Genomic DNA, 23,665 nt, shown 5'->3' with positions numbered 1-23,665 from the left:
TTGCACTCTCTGCAATGCAGACACCCTGAGGGCATGAACTATAAAATTTAATTTTGTTTCTGGGACAGAGCATATTAGTGGCAAATGTTTGTCGAGTGAATGAAGGCTTTTGGATAAATTAAGGGTATGTAATGGTCCTTTAAAAAATATGTCTGTTTTGCCTGGTTGAGAAAAGTGGGAGAAACATTCCAAACAAAGGGATCATGGTTACACTTGAGGAAAACCACATTTGTTTAAGTGGCAAGCAACGTGTCACCTGATAAAACACATTTGTGGAAGTTCAAATTTGATGCACAGAATCGAACTTACTTATAGGACACCGTGGATACATATACTGTATTAACACAGAAACAGATATGATAGAAAGGAGGTGAATCCATATGTTGACACTGGTTCTCTTCACTTCTGGACATCCCAATTTAGCTCTCTTTTGTGAGAATTAGCCACCATCCCTGGTTTAAAAGTATATATTGAGACAAAGATGTGAGTGCAAGTAGTTTACTTTGGGGGGGGCGATTCTGGGAAGTACACCTGAGGAAGTGGGAAAGCAAGGCAGGAATGAAAGAAAAGCCCATACGTCTATAATAATGCGGTTACACTGTGGGTAATTGCGGAATGAATCTGGCGACCTACCTGAGGCTGGGGGCTATTAGCTGCCATGACTGTGTGTCTAGAAAATCCCACAGAATCAACTGAATATTATTGTCAGCAGTGAAGTTGGCTAATATAGAAAACTGATGGATTTCCTATGCATTTAGCACGATTTCTTCATAAAATATAATGGGAAAATGAATTCACAGATCTGTGCTAAAATATAAAAATATGTAAACAAGTCTGTAAAATAATATATGTACCTGGTATTGGAGGAATGTATTAACATTTCCTGAAGGCCAAAAAATAATATTTGAGTAAACATCAGAACAAAAAAATGTAGAGCTAAAGCTGGGTTAGTGAATAAAGACATAAATGTCATACACATGCATTCAATAAGAATATATCTCCATTTGTAAAACTAGGTTTTGAATGGGATTGCCAAAGCCTAATGATAGGAAACTAAATTTTGATCACATTCTTCTGTGTTATTTAAATTTTTTAAAAAGCCATGTGTTTATGTATAAGTGACATAAAACCTTTAGAAAAGAATATGTAATTTCAATAAAATTCACAGTTCTCTTTACAGATTCAGTTTCATAAGCTTTCTATGTTTATGTTTAAGCTCGTACATATTATATACTAAAAGATGAAAACTACATTTCAGGCAGTCTTTCCAGCTCTCAGATTAATTATTGTGAATTACCAATTGCTTTGGGGGACTGTTTGAGTTCCCTAGGAAGCAGACTCAGAGATTGAAATATACAAACAAGATGTTTATTGAGAAGTGCTTGTGAGATTAGCAGTTGTAGAAGGAAAGAGAAGGGAAGTGAGCAGAAGTGGACAGTTGGAGAAATCAGTCTAGGAAAAAGTTTCAGTGGACATCTAAGCATGGCACTAGAAAGTTCCCTTTTTTTCTCTTGGACATAAAATCACACATTCCAGCAATACCTAGGAACTGTCATAAAGTCTGTTTCAATCATTTATATCACCTTCCGGGCACTGAAAGTAGCCCCTCTATAAAGCAGAATAAATGGAATATTCTGAATAATAATAATAAATCAAATCTATTGAAGCTCTGGCTACAAAAATAAAGCAGAACTCCACTGTATATGTAGGGGCTTCCATTGTGGCTCAGAAGATAAAGAATCTGTCAGCAATGCAGGAGACCTGGGTTCGACCCCTGGGGCAGAAAGATCCCTTGGAGAACGGAATGGCAATCCACTCCAGTATTCTTGCCTGCAGAATTCTGTGGACAGAGGAGCCTGCTGAGCTACAACCCACGGGGTCGCATAGAGTTGGACCCGGCTGAGTGACTAACATTTTCACTGTGTATGTGGATGAAGGACTCATGGCATGTGACCCAAAGCAGAAAATACATAGACTTTACTAAACTATCTATCCATTGCTTTAATAGGTGAAAAAAACCCTGAAAGGTGGTGTTGTTAAAAATCATGAATTGTGTTCAATCTTTCCAAAACTTTCCTCCTGTTATTGTATTCATAGATGCTTTATCACTACAGTTTCACCCTTTTGCCCCATAAAGACTAGAAAATGATTATTTATCTATTTTCTAAACATAACTAATAGTGATCAGTGTTATTTTACCTCTCTTGAAGGTTGATTAATTTGTGCTATTTGGCAGTGCAGGCAAAATACAATTACTTTGGAATGAAATGTAAATACTTATAAAAAAGAAAGAGAGTAACATACAAATTCAATTTTCAGTGTCACTAGGAGGACGTTTATTTAGGTTCATGGAAATAACAAGACATAAGAAAATCTTTAACAAAGAGTACACCAAAAAAATCTTCATTGGATTTCCATGTCAGAGAGATAAAAATCGGTGGCCCCACAAGTGATGGAGACAATTCCTAAAGCATGAAAAACATATGTCCTAAAACAATAGGGAAGAGTGTTGGGAGAATGTAATTTCCTTGAACATCCTGAGTGTTCTCACTTAGAAGGGAGGGAGTTTGGACAGAAGTTAGAATGTGGGCTCAGTATGTCTGGTGTTTGTTTATGAAATTCAAGGGACCAGTTCTCTTGAATCCTCCACATTTTAAAAAGAAGCTCTGCAGCTGTGGGGAGGGAGGAAATGAGGAAGCAGTATGTTCAAAGCAGAGATTCAGCAGCAAGAGGAGGGACAGCACACGGGGCGGGGGCAGGTGGAGATGACACAGGTGGGGCGATAGCAAGTGGTGTGGCAGGAGACCCGGCCACACACTGGGCGCAGGCAGCAGGCGGAGCCACAGCAAGAGGGGCGGCAGCAGCTGGAGATGCGGGAGCAGGTGGGCTGGCAGCACACAGGCTGGCAGCACCGGGGCCTGCAGCAGCTGGAGATGCAGCAGGTGGGCCTGCAGCAGCTGGACCCACAGCTGGACGCACAGCAGGAGGGGCGGCAGCAGCTAGAGATGCAGCAGGTGGGGTGAGAGCAGGTGGGCTGGCAGCACTGGGGCCTGCAGCAGCTGGAGATGCAGCAGGTGGGCCTGCAGCAGCTGGACCCACAGCTGGAAACACAGCAGGAGGGGCGGTAGCAGCTAGAGATGCAGCAGGTGGGGCGAGGGCAGGTGGGCTGGCAGCAGACCGGGCGGCAGCAGCTGGACCCACCGCAGCTGGGGCGGCAGCAGGTGGTCCTGCAGCAGGTGGTCTGGCAGCAGCTGGGCCGGCAGCAGGTCTCCTGGCAGAGACTTCGGCCACAGCTGTGGTCAGAGCAGACGGAGCCACAACAGGAGCTGACCATGGTGTCAGAGGGTAGAGGTTCTGGGTGAGTTTCCAGGGAAGTGAGCTTCTTGAGTCTGAGAGTCTTCTTGGTCCCCAGCCCCCTTTATATCCTGCTGAACAGCTGCTACCATTACATCATTATTTCCTTGTTATTGTTTAACCCCCTAGGAAAATTGATCATTTAATTACATAATTGTGTGTTTCTGATGCAGTAGTCCAAAATGGAGAAAATAATACCTTTCCTTTTCCTGGTAAGTGCCTGTGTGCCCAATTGAAAGCCCTGTCCCACTTCTTCCTTTTCTACTGGTTGGTTCATGTCTTACAAAGCTTTTATCATATGACTCTAGCATCTTTTTTTAGAATGTGATATTCTCTCCTATCACTGCTCTCTGAACTTCAGAGAGAAAAATTTCTTATACAGCTCGTTTATATTTTGTTGTCAAGGGTGAGGGGAACAAGTACTGGTCAGGTGAAACACTGGAAAGGAATTAGAAAGAAAGATGTTTGGGGGTGGATGTCCCACAAATAATGTGGATGAATGTGATCCTAAGTGGGCGTCTTGAATGGTCAGGAAGATAGGTAGACTATGAGGAATTTTCAAATTCTGTGTCTGATTTCACACCATCTCAAGCCCTTAGCAATACTCACAGCTTTTAAGAGAAGAAACACATTTTTGCTGTATGCCTCCCAGGCTAAGCAACTAGAATGGGCTGTTTTGGTTTATCTTTTAGTTGTCAGACATGTACACAGATATTTCATTATAAAAGCATTCATTAATTACAAAGAAGTTTGGCGTTATTAAGCCTTCAAAAATATGGATCCAAGAATTCTGTTGGGTAGTAAGAGAACTTGACAGGTAACTCCTCATCTTTTTCCTGTTGATGCTTGTATGAGACATATGCCTAAGAAACAGTTTGGCAATAGTTAAACTAAGGGCTTCCCTGATAGCTCAGCTGGGAAAGAATCCACCTGCAATGTGGGAGATCTGGGTTCAACCCTGGGTTGGGAAGATCCCCTGGAGAAGGGAAAGGCCCCTCATTCCAGTATTCTGACCTGGAGAATTCCATGGACCGGGTAGTCCATTGGGTTGCAAAGACCTGGACTTGACTGAGTGACTTTCATTTTCAAAAGAATGACAGTTATTTTTTTAAGTCTTTATTTTTTAAATGGAGGATAATTCCTTTATAAGATTGAGTAGGTTTCTGCAGTACAACAATGTGATTCAGCCATAAGTATATATATATGTCCCCGCCATCTGAGCCGCCCTCAAACCACAATCCCATCCCACCCGCTAGGTTGTCATAGAGCACCGGACTGAGCTTCCTATGTTATTTTTAAATGAAGAACTAAAATCAACATATATAGTATGTGGATAAGTTTCATACATCTTCAATAAGATGAGGAATAATGATATTTATCATTTTTAGAGTATTTACTGTGCATTATGCTAAATTTCTTGAAGAGAAATTTTTTTTCTTCAAGAAAATTAGAGATACCAAGGGAACATTTCATGCAAAGATGGGCTCAATATAGGACAGAAATGGTATGGACCTAACAGAAGCAGAAGATACTAAGAACAGGTGGCAAGAATACACAGAAGAACTGCACAAAAAAGATCTTTATGACCAAGATAATCACGATGGTATGATCACTAACCTAGAGCCAGGCAACCTGGAATGTGAAGTCAAGTGGGCCTTAGAAAGCATCACTACGAACAAAGCTAGTGCAGGTGATGGAATTCCAGTTGAGCTATTTCAAATCCTGAAAGATGATGCTGTGAAAGTGCTGCACTCAATATGCCAGCAAATTTGGAAAACTCAGCAGTGGCCACAGGGCTGGAAAAGGTCAGTTTTCATTCCAATCCCAAAGAAAGGCAATGCCAAAGAATGCTCAAACTACCACACAATTGCACTCATCTCACATGCTAGTAAAGTAATGCTCAAAATTCTCCAAGCCAGGCTTCAGCAATACGCGAACCGTGAACTTCCTGATGTTCAAGCTGGTTTTAGAAAAGGCAGAGGAACCAGAGATCAAATTGCCAACATCCACTGGATCATGGAAAAAGCCAGAGAGTTCCAGAAATACATCTATTTCTGCTTTATTGACTATGCCAAAGCATTTGACTGTGTGGGTCACAATAAACTGTGGAAAATTCTGAAAGAGATGTGACTACCAGACCACCTGACCTGCTTCTTGAGAAACCTATATGCAGGTCAGGAAGCAACAGTAGAACTGGACATGGAACAACAGACTGGTTCCAAATGGGAAAAGGAGTACGTCAAGGCTGTATATTGTCACCCTGCTTGTTTAACTTATATGCAGAGTACATCATAAGAAACACTGAGCTCAAAGAAGCACAAGCTGGAATCAAGATTTCCGGGAGAAATATCAATAACCTCAGATATGCAGATGACACCACCCTTATGGCAGAAAGTGAAGAGGAACTCAAAAGCCTCTTGATGAAAGTGAAAGAGGAGAGTGAAAAAGTTGGCTTAAAGCTCAGCATTCAGAAAACTAAGATCATGGCATCTGGTTCCATCACTTCATGGGAAATAGATGGGGAAACAGTGGAAACGGTGTCAGACTTTATTTTTTGTGGCTCCAAAATCACTGCAGATGGTGACTGCAGCCATGAAATTAAAAGATGCTTACTCCTTGGAAGGAAAGTTATGATCAACCTAGATAGCATATTCAAAAGCAGAGACATTACTTTGCCAACAAAGGTCCGTCTAGTCAAGGCTATGGTTTTTCCTGTGGTCATGTATGGATGTGAGAGTTGGACTGTGAAGAAAGCTGAGCACTGAAGAATTGATACTTTTGAACTGTGGTGTTGGAGAAGACTCTTGAGAGTCCCTTGGACTGCAAGGAGATCCAACCAGTCCATTCTGAAGGAGATCAGCCCTGGGTGTTCTTTGGAAGGAATGATGCTAAAGCTGAAACTCCAGTACTTTGGCCACCTCATGTGAAGAGTTGACTCATTGGAAAAGACTGATGCTGGGAGGGATTGGGGGTAGGAGGAAAAGGGGACGACAGAGGATGAGATGGCTGGATGGCATCACCGACTTTATGGACGTGAGTTTGAGTGAATTCCGGGAGTTGGTGATGGACAGGGAGGCCTGACGTGCTATGATTCATGGGGTCGCAATGTGTGGGACACGACTGAGCAACTGAACTGAACTGAACTGAACTGATGCTAAATTTACCAGGCATTGTGCTTAATATCTTATATTTGTTTTGAATCTTTACTACAGCATATAATATAGTGTATATTCTTACTCCTTCTTTAAGCAATAGTCCAAAGAAGCACAGAAACATTAAGAGGACCAAAAAAAAAAATCTGTAAGATTAAACAGAAGTTAAGCTGTTTTAGGACAGCTGAGGAAGAGGTGGAAAATAAAGCTTGAAAGCCTTTGCTGAAGCCGTTTCATCTTCTTGGAATGTTTTATAATTGTGGTTATCTTTGCAAACTACTATTTCTCTGTCCATACCCCAGGTTTCCCTGAATGCTTCCTCCCAATGATTAACTACCCTGTTCAAATATAATTTGTCCCTGCATTGTGCTCCGAATTTTGCACTCTCTGCTGTCCCACAGTTACTTTCTATTCCACTACTGCTATGCAGACACCCTGAAGGCATGAACTATAAAATTTAATTTGGTTACTGGGATAGAGCATGTTAGTGACAAATGTTTGTTGAGTAAATGAAGGCTTTTGGATGACTTATGGGTAGGTAATGGAACTTTAAAAATTATTACTCATTTGCCTGGTAGTGAAAAGTGGGAGAAACATTCCAAACAAAGGGATCATGGTTACACTTGAGGAAAACCACATTTGTTTATGTGGCAAACAGCATGTCACCTGATAAAACACATTTGTGGAAGTTCAAATTTGATCCATAAAATGGAACTTACTTGTAGGATACCATGGATACATATACTGTATTAACACAGAAACAGATATGATAGAAAGGAGGTGAACACAAATGCTGAAACTAGTTCTCTTCACTTCCAGACATCCCAGTTTAGCTCTCTTTTTTGAGAAGTAACCACCACCACTGGTTTAATATCAATCAACAAAAAAATTTGCTGAACATCCATTGTCTTTGTTTCAATTGCACCCAAAATAGATATTGAAACATAAATGTGAGTGCAAGTAGTTCACTTGGGGGGTGGGGTTGGGGATTCTGGGAAGTACACATGAGGAAATGAGAAAGCAAGGCAGGAATGAAAGAAAAACCCATAAGTCTGGGTTAATAATGCGGTTACCACTGTGGGTAACTGAGGAATGAATCCAGGGACATACCTGAGGCTGGGAGCTATTCACTGCCATGACTATATGTCTAGAAAATCCCAAAGAATCACCTGAATATTATTGTTAACAGTGAAGTTGACTGGCTTAGAACACTGATAGAGTTCGCATGCACTTAGGAATATTTCTTCATAAAATCTAATGGGACACATGTATTCACAGTTCTCAACAATAAATATAAAATATATGTTAACAAATCTGTCAAATAATATAATTTAATAATATAGGACCAGGTATTGGAGTAATGTATTAACATTTCCTGAAGGCAAAACAATAATATTTGAATAAACATCAGAAAAAAAATGTATAACTAAAGCTGGCTTTGTGAATAAAGACATAGATGTTATACAAATGCGTTCAATAAGAATGTATTTCCATTTGTAAAAATTGGTTTTGAATGGGATTGGCAAAGACTAAATGATGAGCAACTCATTTTGATCACATTCTTTTGTGTTATTCATTTTTTTTAAAAGCATGTGTTTGTGTATAAGTGACATTAAATCCTTAAAAAAGAATAAATGTACTTTAGATAAAATTCACAGTCCTCTCTACAGATTCATTTCCATAAGTTTTCTCAGATTATGATTAAGCTTCTACTTCCTGTAAACCTAAAGATGAAAACTACATTTCAGTCAGTCTTTCCAAGTCTTAAATTAACTATTGTGAATTACAAATTGCTTTGGGGGACTGTTTGAGTTTCCTAGGAAGCAGACGCAGATATGAAAATTAGCAAACAGGGTATTTATCGAGAAGTGTATTTGGGATTAGTACTTGGAGGAGGAAAGGGAAGGGAAGTGAGCAAAAGTGGACAGTTGGAGAAATCAAGCTGGGATAGAGTTTCAGTGGACATCTAAGCATGGCATTGGAAAGGTCCTTTTTACTGTTCGACATAAACTCACAGTCACCAGCAATACCTAGGAACTGTCACCAGGTCTGTTTCATTCATTTATATCACCTGCCTGGCACTGAAGGTAGCCCCCCCACAAGGCGGAATTAACTGAATATTCTGAATAATAATAATAAAACAAATCTACTGAAGCTCTGGCTACCAGAATAAAAGAATTCCACTGTATACATGTAGGGGCTTCCATGGTGGCTCAGAAGATTAAGAATCTGCCCGCAGTGCAGGAGGCCTGGGTTCGATTCCTGGGGAAGAAAGATCCCCTGGAGAACGAACGGAATGGCAACCCACTCCAGTATTCTTGCCTGCAGAATTCCGTGGACAGAGGAACCTGGTGGGCTACAATCCACAGAGTCGCATAGAGTTGGACACAGCTGAGTGCTAACATTTTCACTGTGTATGTGGAGGAAGGACTCATTGCATGGGACCCGAAGTAGAAAATGCATAGACTTAACTAAACTATCTATGCTATGCTTTTATAGGTGAAAAAACCCTGAAAGCTAGTGTTGTTAAAAATCATGAATTGTGTTCAATCTTTCCAAATATCTCCTCCTGTTATTATATTCATAGATGCTCTATCACTTCAGTTTCACCCCTTTCCCCCATAAGGACTAGAAAATGATTGATATACCTATTTCCTTGACATTACTAGGCAGTGGTCAATGTCATTTGACCTCTCTTGAAGGTTGATTATTTGTGCTGTTTGGCAGGTGCAAGCAAAATTCAATTACTTTGGATCAATATGTAAATCCTTTAAAAAACGAAAGAGAGTAACAATCAGATTCAATTTTCAGTGCCAGTAGGAAGACGTTTATTTAGGTTCATGGAAATAACAAGACATAAGAAAATCTTTACCAAAGAGTACAGCAAAAAAATCTTCATTGGATTTCCATATCAGAGAGATAAAAATCGAGTGGCCTCACTAGTGATGGAGACAAATCCCTTAAGCATGAAAAAACAGATGTCCTGAAGAAATAGGGAAGAGTGTTGGGAGATTGTAATTTTTGGGTAGATTCTGAGTGATTTCATTTAGAAGTGGGGGAGTTTGGAGAGAAGTTAGATCGAGGGCTCAGTCTGTCTGATGTTTACTTATGAAATTCAAGGGACCAGTTCTCTTGAATCCTCCACATTTTAAAAAGAAGCTCTGCAACTGTGGGGAGGGAGGAAATGAGGAAGCAGTATGTTCAAAGCAGAGATTCAGCAGCAAGAGGAGGGACAGCACACGGGGCGGGGGCAGGTGGAGATGACACAGGTGGGGCGATAGCAAGTGGTGTGGCAGGAGACCCGGCCACACACTGGGCGCAGGCAGCAGGCGGAGCCACAGCAAGAGGGGCGGCAGCAGCTGGAGATGCGGGAGCAGGTGGGCTGGCAGCACACAGGCTGGCAGCACCGGGGCCTGCAGCAGCTGGAGATGCAGCAGGTAGGCCTGCAGCAGCTGGACCCACAGCTGGATGCACAGCAGGAGGGGCGGTAGCAGCTGGCGATGCAGCAGGTAGGCCTGCAGCAGCTGGACCCACAGCTGGACCCACAGCAGGAGGGGCGGTAGCAGCTGGAGATGCAGCAGGTGGGCCTGCAGCAGCTGGACCCACAGCTGGACCCACAGCAGGAGGGGTGGGAGCAGCTAGAGATGCAGCAGGTGGGGTGAGAGCAGGTGGGCTGGCAGCACTGGCGCCTGCAGCAGCTGGAGATGCAGCAGGTAGGCCTGCAGCAGCTGGAACCACAGCTGGAAACACAGCAGGAGGGGCGATAGCAGCTAGAGATGCAGCAGGTGGGGCGAGGGCAGGTGGGCTGGCAGCAGACCGGGCGGCAGCAGCTGGACACACCACAGCTGGGGCGGCAGCAGGTGGTCCTGCAGCAGGTGGTCTGGCAGCAGCTGGGGCGGCAGCAGGTCTCCAGGCAGAGACTTCGACCACAGCTCTGGTCAGAGCAGACGGAGCCACAACAGGAGCTGACCATGGTGTCAAAAGGTGGAGGTCTGGGTGAATTTCCAGGGAAGTGAGCTTCTTGAGTCTGAGAGTCTTCTCAGCCCACAGCCCCCTTTATACCCTGCTGAAGAGCTGCTATCATTGTATAATTCTTTCCTTGTTATTGTTTACCCTCTTAGGAAAATTGATCATTTAATTACATAATTATGTATTTCTTATTCAGTATTCGAAAATGGAGAAAATAATACCTTTCCTTTTCCTGGTAAGCACCTGTGTGTCCAATTGAAAGCCCTGTCCTAGTTCTCCTGTTGTGGGTGTCACCTTTACTCCTGGTGGGTTCAATGCTTACAAAGCATTAGTCATGACTCCAACACTTATTTTTTGAGTGTGATATTCTCTCCTATCACTGCTCTCTGAACTTCAGAGAGAAAAAGTTTCTTATATGACTCATGTATATTTTTGTCTCAAAGGTGAGGGGAACAAGTGCCGGTGAGGTTAAACACTGGAAACGAATTAGAAAACAAGCTGTTTGAGGGGAGGATGTCCCACAAATAATATGGATGAATGTGATCCTCTGTGGGCCTCTTGGATGGTCAGGTAGATAGACCACGAGGAAGTTACAAATTCTGTGTCTGATTTCACTCCAAGGTCTCAAGCACTTAGCAGTACTCACAGCTTTTAAATAGAAGAAACACATTTTTGCTCTATGCCTCCCAGGTTAGGTAACCAGAATGGGATACTTTGATTTATCTTTTAGTTGTCAGACACGTACACAGGAGATTTCATTACAAAAGCATTCGTTATATATAAAAATGTTTGGAATTAATAAGGCTTCAACTGAGTGAAGACATTCTGTTGGGTAGTAAGAGAACTTGACATGTAACTCCTCATCTTCCTCCTGTAGATGCTTGAATGAGACACATGCCTAAGAAACAGTTTGGAAATAGGTAAAAGAAGAGCTTCCCTGATAGCTCAGCTGGGAAAGAATCCACCTGCAATGTGGGAGATCTGGGTTTGATCCCTAGGTTGGGAAGATCCCCGGGGGAAGGGAATGGCCGCCCATTCCAGTATTTTGACTGGAGAATTCCATGGACTGTATAGTCCATTGGGTCGCAACAAGCTAGACATGAATGTGCAACTTTCATTTTCAAAAGAATGGCAGTTATTTTTTAAGTCTTATTTTTTAGATGGAGGATAATTCCTTTACAAGGTTGTGTAGCTTTCTGCAGTACAACAATGTGATTCAGCCTTAACTGTATATATATCCTTTCCCTCTGATCCGCCCTCCCACCCCAATCCCGTTTCACCCCTCTAGGTTGTCTTAGAGCACCAGACTGAGCTTCCTATGCTATTTTTAAATGAAAAACTAAAATCAGCATATATAGTATGTGGATAAGTTTCATACATCTTCAATAAAAGGTGAGGAATAATGATATTTATCATTTGCAGAGTATTTACTGTGCATTATGCTAAATTTCAGAGAAGGCAATGGCACCCCACTCCAGTACTCCTGCCTGGAAAATCTCATGGACAGAGGAGCCTGGTAAGCTGCAGTCCATGGGGTCGCGAAGAGTCGGACACGACTGAGCGACTTCGCTTTCACTTTTCACTTTCATGCATTGGAGAAGGAAATGGCAACCCACTCCAGTGTTCTTGCCTGGAGAATCCCAGGGACAGGGGAGCCTGGTGGACTGCCGTCTATGGGGTCGCACAGAGTCGGACACGACTGAAGCGACTTAGCAGCAGTAGCAGCAGCAGCAGCATGCTAAATTTACCAGGTATTGTGCTGAGTTCACTGAGCATTGTGCTGAATATCTTTTATTTGTATTGAATCTTTAATGCAGCTATAATGTAGTATGTATTCTTACTACTTCTTTAAGCAATAGGCCAAAGAAGCATAGAAACATTAAGGGGAAAAGAATATTCTGTAAGATTAAACAGAAGTTAAGCTGTTTTAAGACAGCTGAGGAAGAGGTGGAAAATAAAGCTTGCAAGCCTTTGCTGAAGCCATTTCATCTTCTTGGAATGTTTTATATTTATGGTTATCTTTGCAAACTACTATTCCTTTCTCAGAACCCCAGGTTTCCCCTCAATGCTTCCTCCCAATGATTAACTACCCTGTTTAAATATAATTTGTTCCTGCATTGTGCTCTGAATTTTGCACTCTCTGCTGTCCCACAGTTACTTTCTGTCATTCCACTATTGCGATGCAGACACCCTGAAGGCATTAACTATAAAATTTAATTTCGTTACTGAGACAGAGCACATTAGTGACAAATGTATGTGAAGTGAATGAAGGCTTTGGGGTGACTTAAGGGTATGTCATGTTTCTTTAAAAAATATGATTCATTTTGATATTTGGCAAATCTAATACAGTTATGTAAAGTTTAAAAATAAAATAAAAAAAAAAAAATATATGTATGTTTGCCTGGTCGAGAAAAGTGGAAGAAACATTCCAAACAAAGGGATCATGGTTACACTTAAGGAAAACCACATTTGTTTATGTGAAAAGCAACGTGTCACTTGATAAAACACATTTGTGGAAATTCAAACTTGATTCATAGAATGGAACTTACTTATAGGACACCATGGATACATGTGATATAGTAACACAGAAACAGATATGATAGAAAGAAGGTGAACACAAGTGTTGACACTTGTCTGCACTTCCAGATATCACAATTTAGATCTCTTTTGTGAGAATTAACCACCATCACTGGTTTAATATCAATCAGCTAAAAATATTTGCTGAACATCTATTGTTTTTATTTGAATTTCACCCAAAGTTGATATTGAGACAGAGATGTGAGTGCAAGTAGTTCACTTTGCGGAGTGATTCTGGGAAGTACAGATGAGGAAGTGGAAACAAAGACAGGAAAGAAAGAAAAACCTAAACGTCTGAGTTAATAACGCGATTACCACTGTGGGTTACTGGGGAATGAATCTGGGGACATTCTGAGGCTGGGGCTCTTAGCTGCCATGATTGTACATCAGGAAATCCCACAGAATCAACTGAATATTATTGTTAACAGTGAATTTGGCTGATATAGAAAACTGATGGATTTCCCATGTATTTAGCAAGATTTCTTCATAACATGTAGTGGGAAAAATGAATTCACAGATCTGTGTAATAAATATAAAAAATATGTAGAGAAGTCTGTGAAATAATGTACTTATCTCATATTGGAGGAATGTATTCACATTTTCTGAAGGCCAAAAAATAATATTGAATAAACATCAGAACAAAAAAATGTACAGCTAAAGCTGGGTTAATGAATAAAGACATAAATGTCATACAAATGCATCCAATAAGAATGTATGTTTGTGAAAATAGGTTTTGAATGGAATTGGCAAAGACCAACAACAGGAAACTCACTTCTGAACACATTCTTTTGTGTTATTTAAATTTTTTTAACTAAAGCTGATATTGGTGTATAAGTGACATAAAATCCTTAGAAAAGAATATGTGTACTTTGGATAAAATTCACAGTTCTCTCTACATATTCAGTTCCATAAGTTTTCCAAGTTTATGTTTAAGCTCCAACTTATTATACACTAAAAAATGAAAACTACATTTCAGTCAGTCTATCCAGCTCTCAAATTAACTGTTGTGAATTACAAATTGCTTTTGGGGACTGTATGAGTTCCCTAAGAAGCAGACCCAGCGATGAAAAATTGCAAACAGGTTGTTTATTGAGAAGTGTTCTTGGATTAGGACTTCTAGAAGAAAAGGGAAGGGAAATGAGCAGAAGTGGACAGCTGGAGAAATCAAGCTGGGATAGAGTTTCAGTGGACATAAAGCATGGCACTGGAAAGGTCCCTTCTTTGTCTTGGACCTAAACTCACAGTCACCAGCAATACCTAGGAACTGTCACCAGGTCTGTTTCATTGCTTTATATCACCTGCCTGGCACTGAAGGTAGCCCCACTATAAGGCAGAATAAACAGAATATTCTGAATAATAATAATAAACCAAATCTACTGAAGCTCTGGCTACAAAAATAAAGCAGAACTCCAGTGAATATGCAGGGGCTTCCATGGGGACTCAGAAGATAAAGAATCTGCCTGCAATGCAGGAGACTGGGGTTTGGTACTTGGGGCAGAAATATCCACGGAGAACGGAATGGCAACCCACTCCAGTATTCTTGCCTGCAGAGTTAGGTAGACAGAGCAATCTGGTGGTCTACATTCCATGGGGTCACAAAGACTTGGACACAGCTGAGTGACAAACATTTTCACTGTGTATGTAGATGAAGGACTCATTGCATGTGACCCTAAGTAGAAAATGCATAGACTTTTACTAAACTATCTATGTGATGCTTTTATAGGTGAAAAAACCCTGAAAGGTGGTGGTGTTAAAAATCATGAATTGTGTTCAATCTCCAAATCTTTTCTCCTGTAATTATGTTCATAGATTCCCTATCACTTCAATTTCACCCCTTTCCCCCATGAAGACTAGAAAATGATTAATTTATCTATTTTTTAGACATAACTAAGAAGTGATCAATGTCTTTTGACCTCTCTTGAAGGTCAACTAATGTGTGTTGTTTGGAAGGTGCAGGCAAAATACAATTATTTGGATCAAAATAAGAATCCTTACAAAAAAGAAAGAGAGTAACAATCAGATTCAATTCTCAGTACTGGTAGGAGGAGGTTTATTTTGGTTCATGGAAATAAGAAGACATAAGAAAATCTTTAAAAAAGAGTACTCAAAGAAATCTTCATTGGAATTCCATGTTAAATAAAAATCAGTGGCCCCAAAAGTGATGGAGACAAATTCCTTAAGTATGAAAAATAGATGTGCTCAAGAAAAAGGGAGGAGTGCTGGGAGATTGTAATTTCCTACGAGATTCTGAGTGATCTAATTTAGAAAGGAAGGGAGTTTAGACAGAAGTTAGAACGTGGGCTTGGTATGTCTGGTGTTTGCCAGTGAAATTCAAGGGACCAGTTCTCTTGAACCCTCCAATTTTAAAAAGAAGCTCTGCAGCTGTGGGGAGGGAGGAAATGAGGAAGCAGTATGTTCAAAGCAGAGATTCAGCAGCAAGAGGAGGGACAGCACACGGGGCGGGGGCAGGTGGAGATGACACAGGTGGGGCGATAGCAAGTGGTGTGGCAGGAGACCCGGCCACACACTGGGCGCAGGCAGCAGCCGGAGCCACAGCAAGAGGGGCGGCAGCAGCTGGAGATGCGGGAGCAGGTGGGCTGGCAGCACACAGGCTGGCAGCACTGGGGCCTGCAGCAGCTGGAGATGCAGCAGGTAGGCCTGCAGCAGCTGGACCCACAGCTGGAACCACAGCAGGAGGGGCGGTAGCAGCTGGAGATGCAGCAGGTGGGCCTGCAGCAGCTGGAACCACAGCTGGACCCACAGCTGGACCCACAGCAGGAGGGGTGGGAGCAGCTAGAGATGCAGCAGGTGGGGTGAGAGCAGGTGGGCTGGCAGCACTGGCGCCTGCAGCAGCTGGAGATGCAGCAGGTGGGCCTGCAGCAGCTGGACCCACAGCTGGAAACACAGCAGGAGGGGCGGTAGCAGCTAGAGATGCAGCAGGTGGGGCGAGGGCAGGTGGGCTGGCAGCAGACGGGGCGGCAGCAGCTGGACACACCACAGCTGGGGCGGCAGCAGGTGGTCCTGCAGCAGGTGGTCTGGCAGCAGCAGGGGCGGCAGCAGGTTTCCTGGCAGAGACTTCGACCACAGCTCTGGTCAGAGCAGACGGAGCCACAACAGGAGCTGACCATGGTGTCAGATGGTGGAGGTTCTGATGTTAATGGGAGAGTGAGGTTCTTGAGTATGATCTTTCCTTGCCATCTGTCACTTTTATACCCTGCTGAGGACTACTTTGAGCATGTGCAGGATTATTGTTGTTGTTTTTATCTCACTAGAAAATCAGTTCATTTTTAGCAAATTATATAATTGTGTTTATCTGGTAAATATTCCTATATTTAAAAATGGCACATTTCCTTTTCCTCTTGTATTCTGAGCTATCTAATTTGGTTAAAGCCAAGTGAATCAGCACCCATATTTCTTCCCTTATCTGATGTATCCTTCAAGTAGACTCATTATAAGACATTGTTTTGCTGGATTTCACAAGTTTTTATTTATGTATTTAACTCCAGGATAATATGCTGAGAGTGAGGACTAAATCTCCTCTGCTGTCAAAGAGGTTAAGAGCAATCATATGAAATGCTGGTGGGAAAATAGGATTAAAGACCCATCATAGATTAGGAGAGAGGATCACTCATGTACAATGAAGAATACTCTGATTCCTTTGGACTACTGGATGTTCATTAAGGTGTTCAGTTCAGTTCAGTCGCTCAGTCAGTCCGACTCTTTGCGACCACACGAATCGCAGCACGCCAGGCCTCCCTGTCCATCACCAACTCCCAGAGTTTACCCAAACTCATGTTCATCAAGTCAGTGATGCCATCCAACCATCTCATCCTCTGTCGTCCCCTTCTCCTCCTGCCCCCAATCCCTCCCAGCATCAGGGTCTTTCTCAATGAGTCAACTCTTCACATGAGGTGGCCAAAGTATTGGAGTTTCAGCTTTAGCATCAGTCCTTCCAATGAACATCCAGGCCTGATCTCCTTTAGGATGGACTGGTTGGATCTCCTTGCAGTCCAAGGGACTCTCAAGAGTCTTCTCCAACACCACAGTTCAAAAGCATCAATTCGGCGCTCAGCTTTCTTTACAGTCCAACTCTCACATCCATACACGACTACTGGAAAAACCATAGCCTTGACTAGATGGACCTTTGTTGGCAAAGTAATGTCTCAGTTTTTTAAAAGATCCCAAAGGAAGCACCTATTTTCTTTATTGTGCTGTACTGGAGTGGGTTGCCCTGCCCTCCTCCAGGGGATCTTCCCGGTCCAGGAATGAATCCACGTCTCTTACATCTCCTGCACTGGCAGGCAGGTTCTTTACCACTGGCGCCACTTTCTTTATTGGTTCTATCTATAAAGTGTTTTCTTTATTGGATCTATTCAACTTGAAAGAGTTGTAGTGCAGTGATTCACTACTTCTAAATAGTAAAAACACCTTGGCATGATGGATCCTTTTTAACATTATTAAATTATTATTGAGATGTTCCTCAGAGATTACATATTATAAGTTTTTTTAATCTATATTTTAGTAGGTCAACATACTCAGTGAACTATGTATAACTGAGTATTATTGAAGTATATTTTTTATATTATGAGGTATTGTCTCTTAGCAAGATACATTTGAGATTTTTCCTTGATATAAAGGAAAGATTAAGGGATTAAGGCTTAATTTCTTTCCCACATACACTCAAATAAGACAAATAAGACACACACATGAGGTTTGCAGCTATTTAGAGTGTGATTACTAAGCAAAATACGAATTATATATTTAAATCCATATACTTTTATGAAATATAACACTAATAGTTACTATTTTTGAGTGCCTACTACATGTTAGGAATTTTCTGAGTCTTATATAATTGTTATCTTGTTTACACTTCACAAGGACTCTGCGAGGTAAACACAATTTTCTTAATTCTTCTGACATGAAGTAATATGGCTCAGATAGATTGAAGTCACACAGTAAGCAGGGAAGGTGGTTCTCCCATAGAACATTCAAAGAAGTTATGAATATTATACTCCTAAGTAATTTTCTTGCTGTCTCATTTGTGTAAATATGCTTTATCCCTTGTCAACGCAGCAAACACTTGCTTGTACTTAAATGTCCAGCCAAGACACAAAATCATCTCTAATGTCTTTCTTGGTTTCTACCACATTCAAAATGAGTCCTTCCCTCCTTTTGTTTTAAGATATGCCTCTGATCTAGAGTATCACACTTGATTGTAACTAGTTTGTATGTCTATTTCCAGTCCTTCTGTTTGCCCCTATGAGGTCAAGCACTGTCTTATTCAGTTTTATAGATATGATACCCAGCAATTGCCCTGAGTGAATGTTAGTTGAATGACCATGGATTTATTGAAAACACAGGGCATTTACTTATCCTTTAACATGCTACAGATGATCTAGATGGATGGAAAAGAGAAGAGCAGACAATGGGGACATTATTGAATGAGGGCGTAGGTTGACTTATGATTAAGTAGATGACTTGTCTGGCTGGTAAATGTAGAAGAATAGAAAAAAAAATAATGTTCACTGATAGAATGAGAGAATTTAAAGATAATCTTGAATTTATACAAAGGAAAGTGGATATCATCATACAGTTGGGAGTAAGTTGTGAATCAATATCTCAGCTTTGTAAATATTACTTAGCTAGAGGTGGGTGGAGTGACAGAAAGTGGGAAGACAGGTGGTGGTTGCAGTCTAGGGGTGAGAGGTGAATGCCTTTCTGGGTTGGTTACAATGAGTGTGGTAAGGAAGATATTCAAGCAATAGATGTTTCTAAGAGAGTCAACTAGGACCACTTACAAGATGGGAATGGAAGCACTAGAAGATCTCATCATTAAAGAGGACTCAGTTTAATAGTTTTCAATGGTATACACATACATTTGGCAATTAAGTTCTAACAGTGAAAAGACAATTATTTGTAATGAAAAAGAAATACATAGGAATCCCCCATAAACAAAGTAAAAAAAAAAAAAGACGAATAATGAACTGATGAATTGAAAATAAAATTACTTGCAATGTATGGCAAAGACAAAGAGTTAATGGCTTTAATATATAAAGCACTTATAAAATTAGATTCAATTAGATAAAAGACCTAAAATCTGATGGAAAATAAAATGCAGCTGTTTCTTCAACATATAAAGATACCGAATCTCACTCATAATAATAGGAATGAAATTATATGGGATACCACTTCGCACCTGTGAGACTGTCAAAAATTCAAGATCTGACAACATTCTCTGATCATAAGACTATGGAAATAAGTTTGCTCATAGTTTTCTTGTGATGATTTGATAATAATTAGCAGCATTATTCTTTGATTCAGCTATTCCAAGTCTATAAATTATCCAAAAAGTACTCAGGAAAAAATATGAAAACATGCAAGATTATTCATAGCAGTGCTATTTGTAAAAACAAAGCAACGGTAAATCTGATGTCCTTCGATATGGTACTGGTGAATAAACTATAGTGTGTTCCCATTATGGAATAATATTAAGGTTGGTGCAAAAGTAATTGCGGTTGTGCATTGTTGAAATTTTCTGTTTGATATTGGAATACATTCTTAAATAAGTGTGGTTATGTTATGCATCATTTTAATGCACATTTATCACTTTGATTTTTGCTAATGACATTACTTGCTGTTTGTTTTATATTTATTTTAGACTATAGAAATGATGTTAGACAAAAAATAAATTTAAGCGATATTTTTATTCGAGTTTAAATGGGGTGTAAAGCAGCAGAGACACCTCACAACATCAACAATGCATTTGGCTCAGGAACTGCTAACAAACATACAGTGCAGTGGTGATTCAACAAGTCCTGCAAAGGAGATGAGAGCCTTGAAGATGAGGAACATGGTTGCTGGCCATCAGAAGTTGACAACGACCAATTGAGAGCAATCACTGAAGCTGATCCCCTTACAACTACACAAGAAATTGCCAAAGAACTCAACATTAACCATTCTTCAGTCATTTGGCATTTGAAACAAATTGTAAAGATGAAAAAGCTCCTTGAGTGAGTACCTCATGAGCTGACTGAAAATCAAAAAAATCATTTTGTTGTCTCTTACTGTATACAACAACAATGAACCATTCTCAATCAGATTGTGACATGTGATGAAAAATGGATTTTATATGACAACCACTGATGACCAGCTCAGTGGTTGCACTGAGAAGTTCCAATGCACTTCCCAAAGCAAAATTTGCAACCAAAAAAAGGTCATGGTCACTCTTTGATGGTCTGCTGCCCAACTGATCCACTACATTTTTCTAAATCCTGGCAAAACCATTACATCTGAGAAGTATACTCAGCAAATCAACAAGATACACTGAAAACTACAATGCTTTCAGCCAGTATTGGTTAACAGAAAGGTCCCAATTCTTGAAGACAATTACAGACTGCACGTCACACAACCAACACTTGAAACGATGGAGAAATTGGGCTACGAAGTTTTGCCTCATCTGCCATATTCATCTGACCTCTAGCCAACAAACTACCACTTCAAGCATCTCAACAAGTTTTTGCAGGGAAAACACTTCCACAACTTTCAGGAGGCAGAAAATGCTTTCCAAGAATTCAGTGAACCCTGAAGCATGGATTTTTATGCTACGGGAATGAACAAACATTTCTCATTGGCAAAAATGAGTTGATTGTAATGGTTCCTAATAAAGATGTATTTGAGCATAGTTATAATGATTTAAAATTCACAGAAACCATAATTACTTTTGAGCCAACCTGATATTCAGGGGTAAAAAGTGATAAGGAGAATCTGTACATGCTACTATGAAGTAATGTCTAGGATATATTGCTAAGATATGGTCAAGACAATGGATAAAATATCTGTAGTGTTCTATAATATCTCTAAAAGCAAGAAAATAAATATAGAAAATATTTGCTTACATTATTTTATAAAATAATGGAAGAATAAAGAAAGAGGAGATGAGAAAACAAGAAAGAGGGACTACACTTCCAGCTAAGAGGGAGTGATGGGGATTGGCTTGGCAATCAAGAGACAACACTGGTGCCTTAGAGAAGGGAAGCAGCTAAGGTGATCCTAGGGCTGCCCCAGTTTATCTCTTGAAGAGAGTTTCTGGGATGCAGCTCCAAGAGGGAGAATCAGATAGAGCCTGGTAATTATGCTGACTTGAGATGGAGCTGGGATGAAGGAGGAAAGACAGCTAGAATTTGCAGGGCAGGATACTAGAGAGAAGGGAGCTGCATAGAGAACCCCAGAGATCCGCAGAAAGTCCACTTGGAATGTTGAGCTAATTACCGATCAGTGCATGCAAGCGAAGAAACTAGTCAAGGGCAGAGAACCCCCCCACTAGTCATCCCAGTAAAAGGCAGAGGGAGCAATCCTCAGAGCTAACACTGGGCCAGAAATAGTCCATGTTTCCATGATTCAGAGTGAAGAGCCTCATAAATCATGGTTAGAATACTCTGAAAGGTATTGACTCAAGAGTGAGGCAAATTTTTCTGGGCAAATTTTCTGTTCACAAATTTTTCTGGAGTAAAGCTACTCTGGTACTATTTCACACAGCTTACAAGTAAGTCTTGAGAGGATCAAACTATTAAGTAACTTAAGTTCACCCCAGAACAATCAATTAATTGGACTCTATCAAAATGAAATTTTTCATTACCCTTTTGGGCAATAAAAGGGTAAGCCACATACTTGGAGAAAATATAGAACATAATCTAACAAATAATTTTTTATAGAACATATAAAGAACTCGAACTCTTACCATTCAATAATAAGAAAATGAATAACCCTCTACCTCCAAATGAACAAAAGATTTGAAATTCACCAATGAAAATACACAGAAGGCAAGGAAACCCAGGAAAAAATGTTCAACAACATTAACCATTAGGAAAATACAAGTTAAAATCACAATAACACTATACACACTCTGCGTACTAAGTTGCTTCAGTCATGTTCAACTCTTTATAGCCCTATGGATTGTAGCCTGCCAGGTTTCTCTGTCCATGGAATTTTCCTGGCAAGAATACTGGAGTGGGTTGCCATGCCCTCCTTCAGCAGATCTTCACGACCCAGGCATTGAACCCTCTTCTTTTCTGTCTCCTGCATTGGCAGGTGGGCTCTTTACCACTAGTGCTATCTGGGAAGCCCACACACACCTACAATGGTTAAAATTAACAAGACTGATCTTAGCAAACATTGATGTTAATGTGAAGTTATTGAAGCTGTTGTACAACGAAGGGACATCAAATGGCACAATCACTTTGTGAAACAGTTTGACACTTTCTTAAAGAGTTAAAGATACACGTACCATATGACCTAACCCTTCCACTTCAAAGTATTTACCCAAGAGAAATTTAAAGTATAGATCTGTACAAAGACTTGTTCACAAACATTCATGGTGACTTTATTTGTGATAGAAAAAATAATCCAGAAACAACCCAACTGTCCATCAACAAGTGAGTGGATAAAAAAATGTTACAAGTCCACATTTCTCAGCAATAAAAAGAAATGAGCTAGTAATACAGACAACCACATGAATCTCAGTCTAATTGGGCTGAGTGAACAGCCAGGCAAGATAGAGTACAGAGTGAAGAATTCCATTTACATGAAATTCCAGAAAATGCAAATAAATTTATAGTGACCAGAATGGCAGTTGCCCATGGGCAGGGGATGGGAGAGAAGCACACCCACAAAAGAGGGTGATGGGTGTCCTTTATCTTGATGGTAGTGTTGATTTCATGAGTATGCACATATAAAACAGAAAATTGTACATTTTAAGTATATGTAGGTTTTGTATGTCAATTGTATGTTAACAAGGCTGAAAAAAAAGTAATGGCAGTACTACTCATAATTTTTAAAAATCTTGACCCAGAGGGATGGTACAGGGAAGAAGGTGGGAGGGGGGTTCAGGATGGGGAACACGTGTATACCTGTGGTGGATTCATGCTGATGTATGGCAAAACCAATACAATATTGTAAAGTGAAAAAAATAAATAAAAATTAAAATACTTCTGTTAAAGAAAAAAAATCTTGACCATAAAGGGTGGAGGGAATAGGGTAGGGAAGACAAAGGATAAAAGGTTATCTCATTGAATACACCCTGTTCTGTAGCTTTGACTTTGAACCTATGCAAATATTTTGCAAAATTATAAAAAACAAATTTTCAAAAATTTCTCAAAATTGTTAAAATAACAACAAAAGCAACAAAGGAACCTAACTATATATCGAGGTATAACTTCAGGGACAGGAGCAGTTCCAAGATTGTTTTAAAAGCTAAAAAGCAATCTTGAGTTTATTTTCAGTAACTATATTGTTTTTAATGTTGGTGATATTATTCTGAACTGGTATGCAAACATTGAGGGATAAACAAAGTGAGTTATTACACTGGTGTCACTGAGAACTGGTATTTGGGGCATTGGTAGAAAAGAGATTTGTAGGTAAAAGTATCTGAAGTTAAGTAAAAACCCTGTAGTTCTCAGTAGAAACTCATGCCATGGTCTGCCTTTATATTTATGTCTTCTAGTTGTAAACACTGAAAAGGCTGATAGAAAATGCTTTAGGAGTAATGAGCATTCTCATATTTCAACTTATGGTCTCAAACAGTGTTTCCTTCTGAAAGAAATAAGGACTCCTTGGAG

General features: G+C 40.4%; 4 protein-coding genes across 7 annotated transcripts in view; all 4 read right to left on the bottom strand.

Moving 5' to 3' along the window:
• Nucleotides 1–23,665, bottom strand: part of LOC123464528 (keratin-associated protein 4-11-like) — a 31,211-nt gene that overhangs the window by 2,882 nt on the left and 4,664 nt on the right. The window lies entirely within an intron of this gene.
• LOC123465556 (keratin-associated protein 4-7-like) lies at nucleotides 2,308–3,404 on the bottom strand. Its single transcript, XM_045164795.1, has one exon. The coding sequence runs from the start codon at nucleotides 3,332–3,334 to the stop codon at nucleotides 2,720–2,722; it is 615 nt and encodes a 204-aa protein (XP_045020730.1). The 5' UTR covers nucleotides 3,335–3,404; the 3' UTR covers nucleotides 2,308–2,719.
• Nucleotides 9,306–10,569, bottom strand: LOC112583519 (keratin-associated protein 4-11-like). Of its 2 annotated transcripts, XM_044938978.2 has the most exons (2): nucleotides 10,121–10,566; nucleotides 9,306–10,036 (listed from the first exon to the last, which is right to left on the bottom strand). In XM_044938978.2, exons 1-2 carry the CDS (start codon nucleotides 10,477–10,479, stop codon nucleotides 9,721–9,723), a joined length of 675 nt encoding a protein of 224 aa, XP_044794913.1. In that variant the 5' UTR covers nucleotides 10,480–10,566; the 3' UTR covers nucleotides 9,306–9,720. The 2 variants fall into 2 exon arrangements, with proteins under 2 accessions (XP_044794913.1, XP_025135025.1); XM_025279240.3 differs by having other exon boundaries at nucleotides 9,306–10,569.
• Nucleotides 15,472–16,227, bottom strand: LOC112583518 (keratin-associated protein 4-11-like). 3 transcript variants are annotated; one of them, XM_045164791.1, is made up of 2 exons: nucleotides 15,822–16,225; nucleotides 15,472–15,725 (listed from the first exon to the last, which is right to left on the bottom strand). In XM_045164791.1, exons 1-2 carry the CDS (start codon nucleotides 16,178–16,180, stop codon nucleotides 15,482–15,484), a joined length of 603 nt encoding a protein of 200 aa, XP_045020726.1. In that variant the 5' UTR covers nucleotides 16,181–16,225; the 3' UTR covers nucleotides 15,472–15,481. The 3 variants fall into 3 exon arrangements, with proteins under 3 accessions (XP_045020726.1, XP_045020727.1, XP_044794917.2); XM_045164792.1 differs by having other exon boundaries at nucleotides 15,472–15,710; nucleotides 15,897–16,223; XM_044938982.2 differs by having other exon boundaries at nucleotides 15,472–16,227.

The sequence above is a fragment of the Bubalus bubalis genome, chromosome 3 (genome assembly GCF_019923935.1).
Source record: "Bubalus bubalis isolate 160015118507 breed Murrah chromosome 3, NDDB_SH_1, whole genome shotgun sequence".
Lineage (NCBI taxonomy): Eukaryota > Metazoa > Chordata > Mammalia > Artiodactyla > Bovidae > Bubalus > Bubalus bubalis.
This window is presented reverse-complemented; position numbering and strand designations above follow the sequence as displayed.